The 15,224-nt window shown below is 38.3% G+C and overlaps 1 protein-coding gene across 9 annotated transcripts in view; it reads left to right on the forward strand.

Annotated features, from left to right (window-relative positions):
• The window catches only part of LOC127851805 (caldesmon-like), a 110,023-nt gene that overhangs the window by 70,699 nt on the left and 24,100 nt on the right, over positions 1 to 15,224 (forward strand). For 8 of the 9 annotated variants that reach the window (XR_008035981.1, XR_008035979.1, XM_052385701.1 and 5 more), the window contains 5 exons: positions 2,819 to 2,857; positions 3,989 to 4,213; positions 7,994 to 8,572; positions 10,301 to 10,396; positions 12,244 to 12,336. Coding sequence is in view for 7 of the 9 variants with exons in the window: in XM_052385701.1 (XP_052241661.1) it covers positions 2,819 to 2,857; positions 3,989 to 4,213; positions 7,994 to 8,572; positions 10,301 to 10,396; positions 12,244 to 12,336 (1,032 nt within the window). In the remaining 2 variants the exon portion in view is untranslated. The remainder of the gene's footprint in view (positions 1 to 2,818; positions 2,858 to 3,988; positions 4,214 to 7,993; positions 8,573 to 10,300; positions 10,397 to 12,243; positions 12,337 to 15,224) is intronic. The other variant, XM_052385747.1, reaches the window with a different exon arrangement.

Raw genomic sequence — 15,224 nt, forward strand, 5'->3', positions numbered from 1 at the left:
AACATAAGGATATAACCGCGCTCTGTGAAAAGGGGGTTAAATGCATGTGTGTAAAATGTTGTCCCAGATAAGCTTGTGCAGTCTGCACAGGCTAATCAGAGACAACAATTTACACCTAAACTTAATTTTCACTCTGAAGAGACTTACGTTAAATGAAAAATACCTTAAAAGCAAAAGTGCAGTCCCTGATTAGCCTGTGCATTTAGAACGAGGCTCAACTGTTAGGCAGGTTCATCAGTTTTATGTCAAACTGTGGGGCATATAATCACTGGCTGGTGATCATGCATACATTCAGGCATCAATATATCGTGTTATCCATGTGCATACATCTGTGTACTACATATGTTACATAAATTATGTGCCTGTTTATATTTATTACTGTGTATATGATGCAATCCTTTACATGTTTGTAATCAATGTGTTGACTATATAAGCAGTTATACGCATGAAGGACATGAATTTAACAAGACCTTAAGTTTAAGAGCTGCATTTTCTGTGATATAAGTTCGAATATCATTCACCATTTCAGATATATTTAGTAATACAACCAAGAAATTTAAGTTGGGCATAGCAAAAAGTTGAATTGTTTTTTTAAATTTTTTAAGTCAATTGTATTTGGATGACTTAAGAATTATTTAGAAGATAATTAAATATATTTAGGTTAGATGGTTGGGTAAAGAGCATGTGTGGGATAGCCAACATCATGCAAAAATGGGTCTGCCATATTCAGCCAATGTAGCTCCAGCCCAGCCAGCACATCCACACAGTCTGGTCAGGTGCTACCCTGTCTGCTAAAGATACCATCAAACCTTGGGTTTCTTTGTAGCAACAGCAAAAGCCCCAGACCAGACTGCGCAAATGAGCATGTTCGGATGGAGCTACGCTGGCTGTATATGGCATAAGACCCTTTTTTGCATGAGGGCTCAGTGAATACATGAATGAATATTTTTGTTAACAAGCAAATTTGATGACTTGATATCCCCCGCCAATATGCTTCTGGACACAAAAGTATTATATTGGACACTCAAAAAAGCATTTTTTCATGATACAAAGGGCCATAACTCCGTTATTAGCAGATGGTGTACAATGCCATTTGGCATGCATCATCCTCTTATCCATATATTTACTCATACCAAGTTTCAATGAAATCCCCCAAAGCACTTCCAAGATATGGCTCCGGACACACAAAAAAAGCATTTTTTAAGATACAAAGGGCCATAACTCTGTTATTAACTGATGGTGTACAATGCCATTTGGCGTGCATCATCCTCTTATCAATATACATACTCATACCAAGTTTCAATGAAATCCGCCAAAGCACTTCCAAGATATGGCTCTGGATGGATGGACGGAAAGACGGACGGACAACGCCAAAACAATATCCCTCCGCCTATGGCGTGGGGATAATTACAAAAACCACGGGTTTTACATGAAAAAGTTTCTTATAGAAATATGTTGTGCTTATGCAAGTTACTTGAAGACATCTATAATTTATTAGGACCTTATATTTATAACACATTAGAGTGTTAAGGCATGTATTTAAACCTTATGGTCAGTACATTAGAGTGCATATTTAATGCTTGGTTAACTTATATTTTTTCTGTAGACTAGCGCAATTAATTTCATTCATCATTTTAGTTAATTTGTTTTCATATTATACATGATGTTCAACAGTACTTTCAAAACTGTAAAGGTTTTACTGAATAAAGATGAGAAAGAAGTGACTTACATGTCTTAGATTCAAATGAGCCATATTTATAATATGGATTAAATTAAACAAAATTGTTGTGTAAGAAATTTGATAATTTTGATGAAAAGGCCACAACTCTTGATGAAGGTCAAAATTCATATGGTCCTCTGGGAAAACTGGGCTTAATCCATGTGCGTAAAGTGTCATCCCAGTAAGCCTGTGCAGTCCATACAGGCTAATCAGGGGCGACTTTTTCCCCTTTTATGGTATTTTTTTGTTTAAAAGAAATCTCTTCTTTTTGAAAATTTAGTTGAGGCTGACAGTGTCGTCCATGATACTAGCCTGTTGAGACTGCGCAGGCTATATCTGGAACTATGCTTTATGCACATGCATTAAGCCCTGTTTTCCCAGAGTGAGGCTCACATACCCTTTTTACTTCCTGGTGGAAGCATGACATCACAGGGGTTCCATAATTTAAAGCCATTAATCTGTTAAATAAAGAGTAGAGATAATTGTTATTGGGTTAGTGTTGAATATCTAATAATAATATATTGTGAAAATGAAAACCTTTTGCAAAGTTGGAATAGTAAATTTCATACCTTTCATTTGGTAAATAGAAATAATATAATCTGCATTTGAGGTTTTACAACTTACAATTTACCACATAACTGCTTTTTTTTATTGGTCTGCGACTATTAGTGCATGGAACCAGAACCAAATACCCTATGGTTTTACTTACTAGCAATTAACACATCAAACGTTTTTCCTTAATGGCACGTTTATCCCGTCCACCATGATTTAAGATGTTATAGAAATGATTTGCCTAGCAATTATGCCACCAAATTTTCCTCACATGTTCATACTTTTTTTTGCTTTCTTTGAAGTGCCTCCATAAATCTCTGGATCTTTTTGAGTTTGAATAATCGTTCCTGCAACACATAGCATAATGAGTCAAACAACACGTGTTTAGTGAATCCGTGGCAACCATTCCATGCACTTTCATTTTGTTGTACATCTTTTTAGACGTTTGGTTTGCGCTGATGCCTGATTCTTATTTTCTGAATTTTGTAGCTCTTTTCTTGTCTTGTTGCAATTTTATATTATTGTGCGCTATTTGTTTCTTTACAGGACACTCCTGTTGTGAACGATATATCAAGTGCTACAGTTGTAAGTTGAAACTTTTTTATCGTAAAATTAATTGAGCCTTGTTCTGAGAAAACTGGGCTTAATGCTTGTGCATAAAGTGTCGTTCCAGATTAGCCTGTGCAGTCTGCACAGGCTATAATTAGGGACAAAACTTTCCGCTTTTATGGTATTTTTCGTTTAAAGAAGGTCCCTTCTTACCAATAATCTTGTTTAGGCGGAAAGTGTCGTCCCTGATTAGTCTGTGCGGACTGCATTAAGCCCAGTTTTCTCAGAATGCGACTCAATTTAAAACTTCCAACTGAGATTTTTCTTTTTGGGGTTAATAGTGTAATCAGTTTGCATTTATTGATCTTTGTTTCTTCATTCATAATCAAGTTGGTCATTCTTATATATGAAAGCTGAAAAGTAACAATAACGTACCTTCATTCATAAATAATCAGCAATCTTTGGTGAAATGTTTTCCATAATTCAGCATTGTTTACTTAGGTTATATTTGCCATGAAAAAGAAGAAGTAAGATCATGGACGTTTTTCAGCTGCATTAATGATAAATTTTATTAGCTTGGCTGTTTTCGGAGAAAACCCAACTTTGAAACTTCATATGTAGCTGCACCTTGATGAGTTCTACATGCCACACCCATATTTGGGTCACTAGGTCAAAGGTCAAGGTCACTGTGACCTCTGCGAAAAAAAAAAAAAAAAAATTCTGACAAGCTTTCATTTCTTCAAAAATGCACCTGCAGCTGAGCGTGGCACCTGTTATGCAGTGCTCTTGTTGTTTATTTGTTGGCTCATCAATATTCATAAATTTTTGACAGCCATTTCTTGCATAGTATATAATGTCTTGATGAAATGCATACCTTGCATATCAGTGATGACCCTAGCAGAGCTTTTTTTCCTGTGAAGTGGTCTTTGGCCCCTCAATATGTCAAAAAATGAGTTGCAAACTTTTCAAAACAGTGAAAAAATAAAAGTAAAGATCTTCTAAAAGTTGTGAAAAATTAAGTCATAAACTACTCAAAATTGTGAAATTTTAGTTTTAAACTTCAAAATGTTTTTTTTGTTTAAAAGCCATTCCCTAAGAAGGAAATAAAGCCCTGCCCTAAGCATGCTCCTGAAAATATTTTCAATGTAAATACCTCTGCAATTGCAGGACACTTCTGCGGAGGACAAGGTCGCAGATCGTCGACGTCGTCAACAAGAGGAGGAAGAAGAGGAGGCACGTCGTCAAGCAGAGAGGGAGGCAGAGGAGGAAAGGCAGAGACAGGTGGCCCTAGAGAGGCAGGCAGCGCAAGAAAGGCAGCGCGAAGAGGCAGCCAGGAGGCGCGCTGAGCAGGAGGAACGAGATCGCAGAGAGGAGGAGGAAAGACGACGTAAGGTAAGTAGATATGGCAACCAAAAAGGGTGGCATGTATGATATGGTTACTTTTATATGACCTGGGCTTAATTCATAAGTGGAAAGTGTTGTCCCAGATTAGCCATTTGAGTTTGCACAGGCTTATCAGGGAAGACACTTTCTGTTTGTATGGAATTTTTCTTTGATAGAAAGTGTCCTCTTAATGAAAATCCAATTTAGGTGGAAAGTGTCATCCCTGATAAGCCTGTGTGGACAGCACATGCTAATCTGAGACAACAATCTGCGCTCATGCATTAAGCCCAGTTTTTTCCACTTGGGTGAGCTAGCAGATTGTTTGGTAAGTTTATTATCCATGCATGTTTTCGTGATTCAATAGTCAGTTTATACCATTAATTTTTTTGGCACTCAAATCTGCATGATAAATATCAAGTTAGTGTTGTGTTTCAAAATTACATTATTTTACAGTATTTTTTATGTTTAAATTAATGTTTTTCACATTTGTTTGCAATTTTTAGCTCACCTGATTGCTCAGGTGAGCTTTTGTGACCGGTCTTTGTCCGTCCGTCCGTCCGTTAACATTTGCTCGTAAACACTCTAGAGGCCACATTTCTTGTCCCATCTTCATGAAACATGGTCAGAAGCTTTGTCCCAATGAAATCTTGGCCGAGTTCGAAACTGGGTTGTGCCGGGTCAAAAACTAGGTCACTAGGTCAAAAAAAAGAAAAACCTTGTAAACACTGTAGATGTCACATTTCATGCCCAATCTTCATGTAACTTTGTCAAAATGTTTGTCTTAATGATATCTTGGTTGAGTTCAAAAGTGGTTCCAATCTGTTGAAAAACATGGCCGCCAGTGGGCGGGGCAGTTTTCCTAATTTGGCTATAGAGAAACCTTGTAGACACTCTAGAAGTCACAATTTTTGCCCAATCATCATGAAAGTTGGTCAAAGCATTGGTTTAATTGATGTCTCGGACGAGTTTGAAAATGGTCGAGATTGGTCAAAAAACATGGCCGCCAGTGGGCAGGGCATTTTTTTCTTTATGTATATAGTGGTAGTTTTCCCTATTTGGCTATAGAGAAACTGTAAACACTCTAGAAGTAACAATTTTTGCCCAATCATCATGATAGTTGGTCAAAACATTGGTTTTATAGATATCTAGGACGAGTTTGAAAATGGCCGGGATCGGTGAAAAAACATGGCCGTCAGTGGGCAGGGCTTTTTTCTCTATATGTATATAGTGAAAACATGTGAACACAGTAGAAGTCACATTTTTGGCCCAATTTTCATTAAATTTGCTCAGAACATTTGTTTCCTTGATACGAGAGTTGAGTTCAAAAATGGTTCCGGTCAGTTGAATAACATGGCTGCTGGGAGGGGGGCAGTTTTCTCATTATGCCCCCCCCTTTTGAAGAAGAGGGGGTATATTGTTTTGCTCATGTCGGTCCGTCCGTCCACCAGATGGTTTCCGGATGATATCTCAAGAGCGCTTATGGCAAGGATCATGAAACTTCATAGGTACATTGATAATGACTTGCAAATGACCCCTATTGATTTTCAGGTCACTAGGTCAAAGGTCAAGGTCATGATGACCCGAAATAGTAAAATGATTTCCAGATGATAACTCAAGAACACTTATGTCTAGGATCATGAAACTTCATAGGTACATTGATCATGACTCACAGATGACCCCTATTGATTTTCAGGTCACTAGCTCAAAGGTCAAGGTCACAATGACCTGAAATAGTAAAATGGTTTCCGGATGATGACTCAAGAACACTTATGCCTAGGATCATGAAACTTCATAGATACATTGATAATGACTTGCAGATGACCCCTATTGATTTTCAGGTCACTAAGTCAACGGTCAAGGACACGATGACCCAAAGCAGTAAAATGTTTTCTGGATGAAAACTCAAGAACGCTTATGTCTAGGATCATGAAACTTCATAGGTACATTGATCATGACTCACAGATGACCCCTATTGATTTTCAGGTCACTAGCTCAAAGGTCAAGGTCACGATGACCTGAAATAGTAAAATGGTTTCCAGATGATGACTCAAGAACACTTATGCCTAGGATCATGAAACTTCATAGATACATTGATCATGACTTGCAGATGACCTCTATTGATTTTCAGGTCACTAGGTCAAAGGTCAAGGCCAGGGTGACCCAAAGCAGTAAAATGATTTCTGGATGATAACTCAAGAATGGTAATGCCTAGGATCATGAAACTTCATAGATACATTGATCATGACTCGCAGATAACCCCTATTGATTTTCAGGTCACTAGGTCAAAGGTCAAGTTCACAATGACCCGAAATAGTAAAATGGTTTCCGGATGATAACTCAAGAACGCTTAGGCCTAGGATCATGAAACTTCATAGGTACATTGATCATAACTCGTAGATGACCCCTATTGATTTTCAGGTCACTAGGTCAAAGGTCAAGGTCATGATGACCTGAAATAGTAAAATGGTTTCCTAGTGATAACTCAAGAACGCTTAGGCCTAGGATCATGAAACTACATAGGTACATTGATCATGACTCGTAGATGACCCCTATCGATTTTCAGGTCACTAGGTCAAAGGTCAAGGTCACGGTGACACGAAATAGTAAAATGGTTTCCAGATGATAACTCAAGAACACTTATGCCTAGGATCATGAAACTTCATAGGTACATTGATCATGATTCGAAGATGACCACTATTGATTTTCAGGTCACTAGGTCAAAGGTCAAGGTCACGGTGACCTGAAATAGTAAAATGGTTTCTGGATGATAACTCAAGAATGCTTATGCCTAGGATCATGAAACTTCATAGGTACAATGATCATGACTCGCAGATGACCCCTATTGATTTTCAGGTCCCTGGGTCAAAGGTTAAGGTCACAGTGACCTGAAATAGTAAAATGATTTTTGGATGATAACTCAAGAACGTTTATGCCTAGGTTCATGAAACTTCATAGGTAGATTGATCATGACTTGCAGATGACCCCTATTGATTATCAGGTCACTAGGTCAAAGGTCAAGGTCACAGTGCCAAAAAACGTATTCACACAATTGCTGTCAAGGTCACGGTGACTCAACTTAGAAAAATGGTTTCCGGATGATAACTCAAGAATGCTTACGCCTAGGATCATGAAGCTTGATAGGTATATTGATCATGACTTGCAGATGAAATAAGGATGAAACTTGACCAGGATGTTTGTCTGGACAATATCTAGGTCAAGTTTGACATTTCGTAAAGATTGAATGAATCGACTCCTCTCAGGTGAGTGAACTAGGGCCATCTTGGCTCTCTTGTTTGTTTTTGTGGCTGACTTAAAGCATGGTTAATTAAACTCATCTCAAAACAAAGTCAGGTACATTTATTGTGTGTTTTCCTTGAATTGTTGGTCCTATTTCTGTCATATTTTGGTATTAAAGTAACTGATCACTTACATCTTTCCCACTAAGGAACAAATTGGAAATGGATTATGCAACCAGCACAAAACCAGATCAGCCTGGGGGTAGTCTGTGCAGATTTTATGCTGTTTGCTGCTCATCAGTATCTTAGTGTTGGAAATGAAGCATTTAAAACATGAATCTAGTAGAGAAGACAAGTTTATATTTTAATTTGATTTTCTAAGATACTTCAAACATGTAAAAGTGCGTCTCTTAGTGGTAAAGGGGTAACTGTTTTTTAACCTTTACTAAGCTAATTTGATAAGATATATTATTTGCTTCCTGTTAATATGTTCACAACCCGACTGTGTGCATGCACTTACTTGAGTTTGCATGGATAATTAACAAAATTGCAGCCCATCCAAGATGACAGCTTTGAGTCTGGATCACTCAAGAGCTTTGATGATGGGGACGATAACCCACAGGATGAAAACAAGCTTTTCATCGATGAAGATGATCAAGATGAAGAAGACAGTGTTGGAAATGAAAAGGGTACCAGAATAGTGTTCAGTAACATATCTGTGGATAAAAATGAGGATGCAAGTTGCTTCAATGATGATTCTCATGAAATTAAAGTAGATAGAAGCGTCAGTGTATTATCTGAGAAGTTTTTGTCTGATAGAGTGAAAGTTGAAGAAAAGCTTACAACAGAATTAAGTGTAAGTGTGAGGGAAGTGAATAATAACAAAATAAAGGATAAGCTTGAGCTATTTGAGCACTTAAAAGAGGAGGGTGATACAGTAGGGAGGAGAACTGAGGGTGATACAGTAGGGAGGAGAACTGAGGGTGATACAGTAGGGAGGAGAACTGTGCTCCTGCCTTTAACTGATGGTGAGGGGTTGAAAGGAAAGCTTGCCAAGTTTGAACAAGAGATCAGGGACCAAGAGAAAGGGGCTAAGGAGGTTCCTGCTGTGGCTGCAAGGGCCAAAAAAGAGGTATCATATATTTCATAAAGTATCTTGCAGGTTCAAATGAACCTTGTTTTGGGAAAACTGGACTTAATGCATGTGCGTAAAGTTAAGTCCAAAATTAGCCTGTGCAGACCTACTGGTTAATCAGCTATGACACTTTCTGTTTTTACAGTATTTTTCGTGTAAAGAAAATATCTTCGAAACAAAAATGCTGTCATGCTTGAAAGTTTTGTCAATGATAAGCCTGTGGAGACTGCACATGCATTGAGACCACTTTTCCCAGAACACTGCGTATTTCATTGAGTATGGTTTAAATAATTAGATTTGTTTTAAATTGGTCTTTAGATGATAATATAATATTATAATAGTGATGTGATAATATAGACAGTTTATGTCATGTTGTGGTATGCTGCTTACCAATTTTGGGTCTATGGAGTTTTTATACTCTAAATAAAGGTAGATATTAGGCATTTACAGGAATCACGAAGGACTGTAAACATACATAATTCAAACATGCAGGCATTTTCCTCACTTGTGCATGTGCATATTGTTATTATTTATAAAAAACAAAACAAAAAATATTCCCTTTTCCCAATACTTTGTATATTTTTATTCCCACCTCTTGAGAAGCAGGCATATAGTAGTCACGCTGTCCATCTGTAGTACATCTCACGGTCTGTACGAATGTGAAAAGCTTTGTGTGTCAGCAAGAACTTTGCCATATATTGATGGATTTTGAAATAACTTGGAACAAATGTCAACAACCATAGGGCAACACGTTGCCTGTGACAGCCATGCTTCAAATGCCAAGGTCATTCTTAGAGGTCAAATGTAAGAGCTTACCAAAAACATTCCTATTTCAGCCATAACTTTGACATATATTGATGGATTTTAAAATAAATTACCACAAACGACCACAATCTCAAGACATTTGTCCAGTTTAATACATGTCTCTCTAAAGGTCAAGGTTACTCTTTGAGGTCAACGTTAAATTTTGTCAACAAAAAAACCTTGTCTCAGCCTAAACTCCTTTGAAGAATGCGGCATATACACAAATAGCAGCCGCACTGTGTCTGTAATGCTGTGAAAAGCTTTCTGTCTTGGACAATAGTTTGCTGTATATTGATGGATTTTTTTAATAACTTGGCACAAATGTCAACAATCATAAGACAATGTGGCACATGAAACACCATCTTACCTAAAAGGTCAAACTTTACCGCAAACAATATTTTCTTTACCATAACTGTACCATTTATTTATTGATTTTTAATGAACTTGTTACATTGGTACAAATGTCAACCATAGCGTGTCCTGTGAAACACCTGTTTAACTGCTTTAAAGGCCAAGGTCACGATTAGAGGTCAAAGGTAAAATTTACCATAACAGGTCCTGTCAATTAATGTAATAACTTTACTATTTATTGATTGATACTGCAATAATTCGGCACATGTATCACCTACCTCTCCCTCAAAGGTCAATGTCACATTTAGAGGTCAAATTAAGGTCTTCTTTAACCATAAAACGTCTTGTTTTTGTTCATAAGTGAAGTTTTCAAACAAACATCTTGTTATAACTTGATAACTAAAATAGAAATACTCTTGAAACTAAATAGGTAGGTAGATTTTATGGGGTAAGAGGGGGGGGGGTGTTACTGTTGTTGTTTCCATATTTATAGAATCATTGTCTTTTGTAAACTTTTGTACTAAAATCTTGTCTTAAGCTTATTTGAAAACACTTTTTTGGCCATTTAAGTTTGCTACACCTAAGCCACGGAAGCTCTCGCAGAAAGTTTGGCAATTTGAATCTGCAAGAAAATCACTGTCTGGAATAAAGTCCCAGGATGTTAAGGTATGTTGATATGGTATGTTGATTAAGTGTCACTTTTTACGGCAATTAATTCACAATAACCAAACCTACCTTGATAAATTCTGGAAAATAATTTTGACCCAGAATAGTTTTAAGCAAATTTTTATGATTTTGATGAAAGGGGTCAAGACTCACTAAGTGATGTGCCTGTTTTTGGAAAAACAAATGAACCTCGTTCTGGGAAAACAGGGCTTAATGCACTTTCCTCAATTGTCATCCAAGTCGTCTGCACAGGCTTATCAGGGACGACACTTTTCACCTATACTGGAATTCTGTTCAGAGTATAGTCCCTTTCAACAAAAAATTCCATAAAAGTGGAAAGTGTCGTCCCTGATTAGCCTTTAGATAATGCTTATCAGGGATGACCCCATATGTGCATGCATAAAGCTCGGTATCCGGGATGACCCCATATGTGCATGCATAAAGCCCGGCAGGGATGACCCCATATGTGCATGCATTAAGCTGATCAGGGATGACCCCATATGTGCATGCATTAAGCCCGGTTTTCCCAGAGCGTTGGTCAACTATTCTGTAGGTATATAATTACCATGCTGATCCATTCAAAATCTATTGCCAAATTGACTGTATTTTTTTTCCATAAAACAGGTAAATTGGTAAATAAAACAGGGCAGCATTATTTGTACCTACAGATAAGAATGTTGTTTTCCAAAGTATGTAGCTGAACAGATAACAGTGTGCCATTTTTGTTCAAATTTGGGTCCGTCAGAGGGATCCACTCCCAATGTAGAAAAGTTTGTTTTTTTCCCAAATTCGACCTCAAAATTTCCAATGGAAGATTTCCACAACAAAATTGTTTTTTAATACATGTAAGTCTCAACTTATAATTCATCCCAAAAACCAGCTCTATAAGTTGGACCTTAGTAATTATAATATTGACATCACTTTTTTAATATTCTCAATTTTGAATTATTTGTTTGCAAAAAATTGACCACACTTGTTTCCCAATTTTTGTCAAACATTGCAATTTTCAACAATGCAAAGGGACCCAGCCCCATTCCCTATATGGAGAAAAAACGCAAACACTGGATAACAACTAATACCTGGCAACTTTAGCTATCCTTATGTGTATTAAGATAATAATTTCCAATTGTGAAGCATTTATGCCATATATAAGAGAAATACATAAGGACAGTGCTCTGTGAAAAGGGGGTTTAATGCATGTGCATCAAGTGTTGTCCCAGTTAAGACACTTTCCGCTTTTTAAATATTTTCCATTTCGAGAAAGTCTCTATTCAGCAAAATCAATTTTTTACGGAAAGTATCGTCCCTAATTAGCCTTTGTGAACTGCACTGGCCAATCTGTGACGACACTTTACGCACATGCATTAAACCCCCTTTTTACAGAATATGGCTCATATGTTAAATTCACATAAAATGAAAAATCAGCTGCACCAGAAGGCAAGAACATCTATTTCTGCATGTGGTCATTTATTTATGACTAGAAACCGATTGCAAAACAGTGAGAATCAAAACAAATGTACTATACTACTAGACATTAAAAACAAATTCAAAACAGGCACACAAATAAGCTTTGCTCAGTAAAACGGGGCTTAATGAATGTGCGTCAAGGGTCGGAAAAATAGCAAAGCAAAAAAGCGAAAAGTGCTGTCCCAGTTTTGCCTGAGCAAACTGCACAGGCTAATATAAGACACGACTTTACCCACATGCATTAAGCCCCATTTTACTGAATTGCATGTGAAATTATCTAGATTATACAAACACATACAAAACAAACATGCAAATGTAATTACACACAGTGTAATAAAACAAGGTAAGGGCATTTAAGCGCATCCTTTTTTTTCTGTCAGTTTGAGCTAGAGAAGCTAGGCGGCAGTCAGGGGCGTAGGAAGGCCATGTTGGGTCGCTGGAGTGCGAGTGAGACCCACATCAATGTGAACAACGTAAGCTGTGTCCATGTGGTGTCAGGGTTATAGTGTCCATGTGGTGTCAGGGTTATAGTGTCCATGTGGTGCCAGGGTTATAGTGTCCATGTGGTGTCAGGGTTATAGTGTCCATGTGGTGTCAAGGTTATAGTGCCCATGTGGTGTCTAAGTTATAGTGTCCATGTGGTGTCAGGGTTATAGTGTCCATATGGTGTCAGGGTTATAGTGTCCATGTGGTGTCAGGGTTTTAGTGTCCATGTGGTGTCAGGGTTATAGTGTCCTTGTGGTGTCAGGGTTATAGTATCCATGTTATGTCAGGGTTATAGTGTCCATGTGGTGTCAGGGTTATAGTTTCCATGTGGTGTCAGGGTTATAGTGTCCATGTGGTGTCAGGGTTATAGTGTCCATATGGTGTCAGGGTTATAGTGTCCATGTGGTGTCTGTGTTATAGTGTCCATGTGGTGTCTGTGTTAAAGTGTCTATGTGGTGTCTGGTTTATATTGTTCATGTGGTGTCAGGGTTATAGTGCCCATGTGGTGTCTGGGTTAAAGTGTCCATGTGGTGTCAGGGTTATAGTGTCCATGTGGTGTCAGGGTTATAGTATCCATGTGGTGTCAGGGTTATAGTGTCCATGTGTCAGGGTTAAAGTGTCCTTGTGGTGTCAGAATTATAGTGTCCATGTGGTGTCAGGGTTATAGTGTCCATGTGGTTTCAGGATTATAGTGTCCATGTGGTGTCATGGTTATAGTGTCCATGTGGTGTCAGGGTTATAGTGTCCATGTTGTGGCAGAATTATAGTGTCCATGTGGTGTCAGGGTTATATTGCTCATGTGGTGTCTGGGTTAAGTGTCCATGTGGTGTCAGGGTTATAGTGTCCATGTGGTGTCTGGGTTATAGTGTCCATGTGGTGTCAGGGTTATAGTGTCTATGTGGTGTCAGGGTTATAGTGTTGATGTGGTGTCAGGGTTATATTGACCATGTGGTGTCTGGGTTATAGTGTCCATGTGGTGTCAGAATTATAGTGTCCATGTGGTGTCAGGGTTATAGTGTCCATGTGGTGTCAGGGTTACAGTGTCCATGTGGTGTCAGGGTTATAGTGTCCATGTGGTGTCTGTGTTATAGTGTCCATGCGGTGTCTGTGTTATAGTGTCTGTGTGGTGTCTGAGTTATAGTGTCCATGTGGTGTCAGGGTTATAGTGTCCATGTGATGTCTGTGTTATAGTGTCTATGTGGTGTCTGGGTTATAGTGTCCATGTGGTTTCTGGGTTACAGTATCTATGTGGTGTCTGGGTTATATTGTTCATGTGGTGTCAGGGTTATAGTGTCCATGTGGTGTCAGGGTTATAGTGTCCATGTGATGTCTGGGTTATAGTGTCCATGTGGTGTCAGGGTTATAGTGTCCATGTGGTGTCAGGGTTATAGTGTCCATGTGGTGTCAGGGTTATAGTGTCCATGTGGTGTCAGGGTTATAGTGTCCATGTGGTGTCAGATTTATAGTGTCCATGTGGTGTCTGGGTTATAGTGTCCATGTGGTGTCAGGGTTAAAGAGTCCATGTGGTGTCAGGATTATAGTGTCCATGTGGTGTCAGGGTTATAGTGTCCATGTGGTGTCAGGGTTATAGTGTCCATGTGGTATCAGGGTTATAGTGTCTATGTGGTGTCTGGGTTATAGTGTCCATATGGTGTCAGGGTTATAGTGTCCATGTGGTGTCTGGGTTATAGTGTCCTTGTGGTGTCTGGTTTATAGTGTCCATGTGGTGTCAGGGTTATAGTGTCCATGGCATGTGGTGTGACACACATCAATGTGTTCAATGTAAACTGTTGTGTCAGGGTTACACAGTCATCTTCATTTGGGTTTGGTGTTACATATCAATGTGAACAACATAAGCTGTTGTCATGCATAAGACTTATTTTCACATGATGCAGATAATGTGGGCATTTTCTATTGTTTTTAAGTTTGACTTTATTTATTTTTAATTCACTCAAGTATCAACATAATCACATATTACAGTATGCTTTTTTCTCTTATAATGTCATACAACTTTTATGCGATCCTTTGAAGGACAAAGAGTTCTGTATCTGTTGTCACCATACCGTACTGGTGCGGTTCTCCTGCACCCACATAGCACAAGACCACACCAAAATTGAACAAGTAAATTGCTGGAAAATTTCCCAGCTATTAATCAAAATGTGTCCCAACATTTGTGAGTATAGTAGGTTAATATGGTGGGAGTGCTGGGACACTTTCCAGGTCAATTAAAAATTCACACAACCCACTGGAATCAGTCCCAATTTCAGATTTCTGTTGTTATTGAAGTGTTTCTATGTTTACACAGGTGTAAGAGGGATAAGAGGGTAATTAACAAAGATCTTGTCTGCTTCCTGTCTTGTCTGCTTCCTGTCTTGTCTAATGGTATTTACATGTTGTGCTTGTCAAGTCAACAATGGCGTTCATTGTAATTAATGTGGTATAAATTTGTGTCTTGTTCTGATAAAACTAGGCATAAAACATGTGCGTAAAGTGTCGTCCCAGGTTAGCCTTTGCAGTGGGCACAGGCTAATCAGGGACGACAATTTCTGCCTAAACTTGATTATCGGTATGGAGGGACTTCCTTGAAACTAAAAATACCATAAAAGCGGAAAGTGTCTTCCCTGATTAGCCTGTGCAGACTGCACAGGCTAATCTGGGACAACACTTTACGCACATGAATTAAGCCCAGTTTTCTCAAGACACATTTGAAGAGCTCCCCAATTTCCATAGGAAGATCCAACAAGGTTGTGTTTGTCTTTATATTTTGTTAAAAGTTGATTTTTCTGCATCAACACAAGACTTTGACAATTAAATACAAAATATTATGTAACTCTATTATTTAATTGCAAGTAAATCTCCCATTGCAATTAAGAGG

This window comes from Dreissena polymorpha, chromosome 1 (genome assembly GCF_020536995.1).
Source record: "Dreissena polymorpha isolate Duluth1 chromosome 1, UMN_Dpol_1.0, whole genome shotgun sequence".
Taxonomy (NCBI): domain Eukaryota; kingdom Metazoa; phylum Mollusca; class Bivalvia; order Myida; family Dreissenidae; genus Dreissena; species Dreissena polymorpha.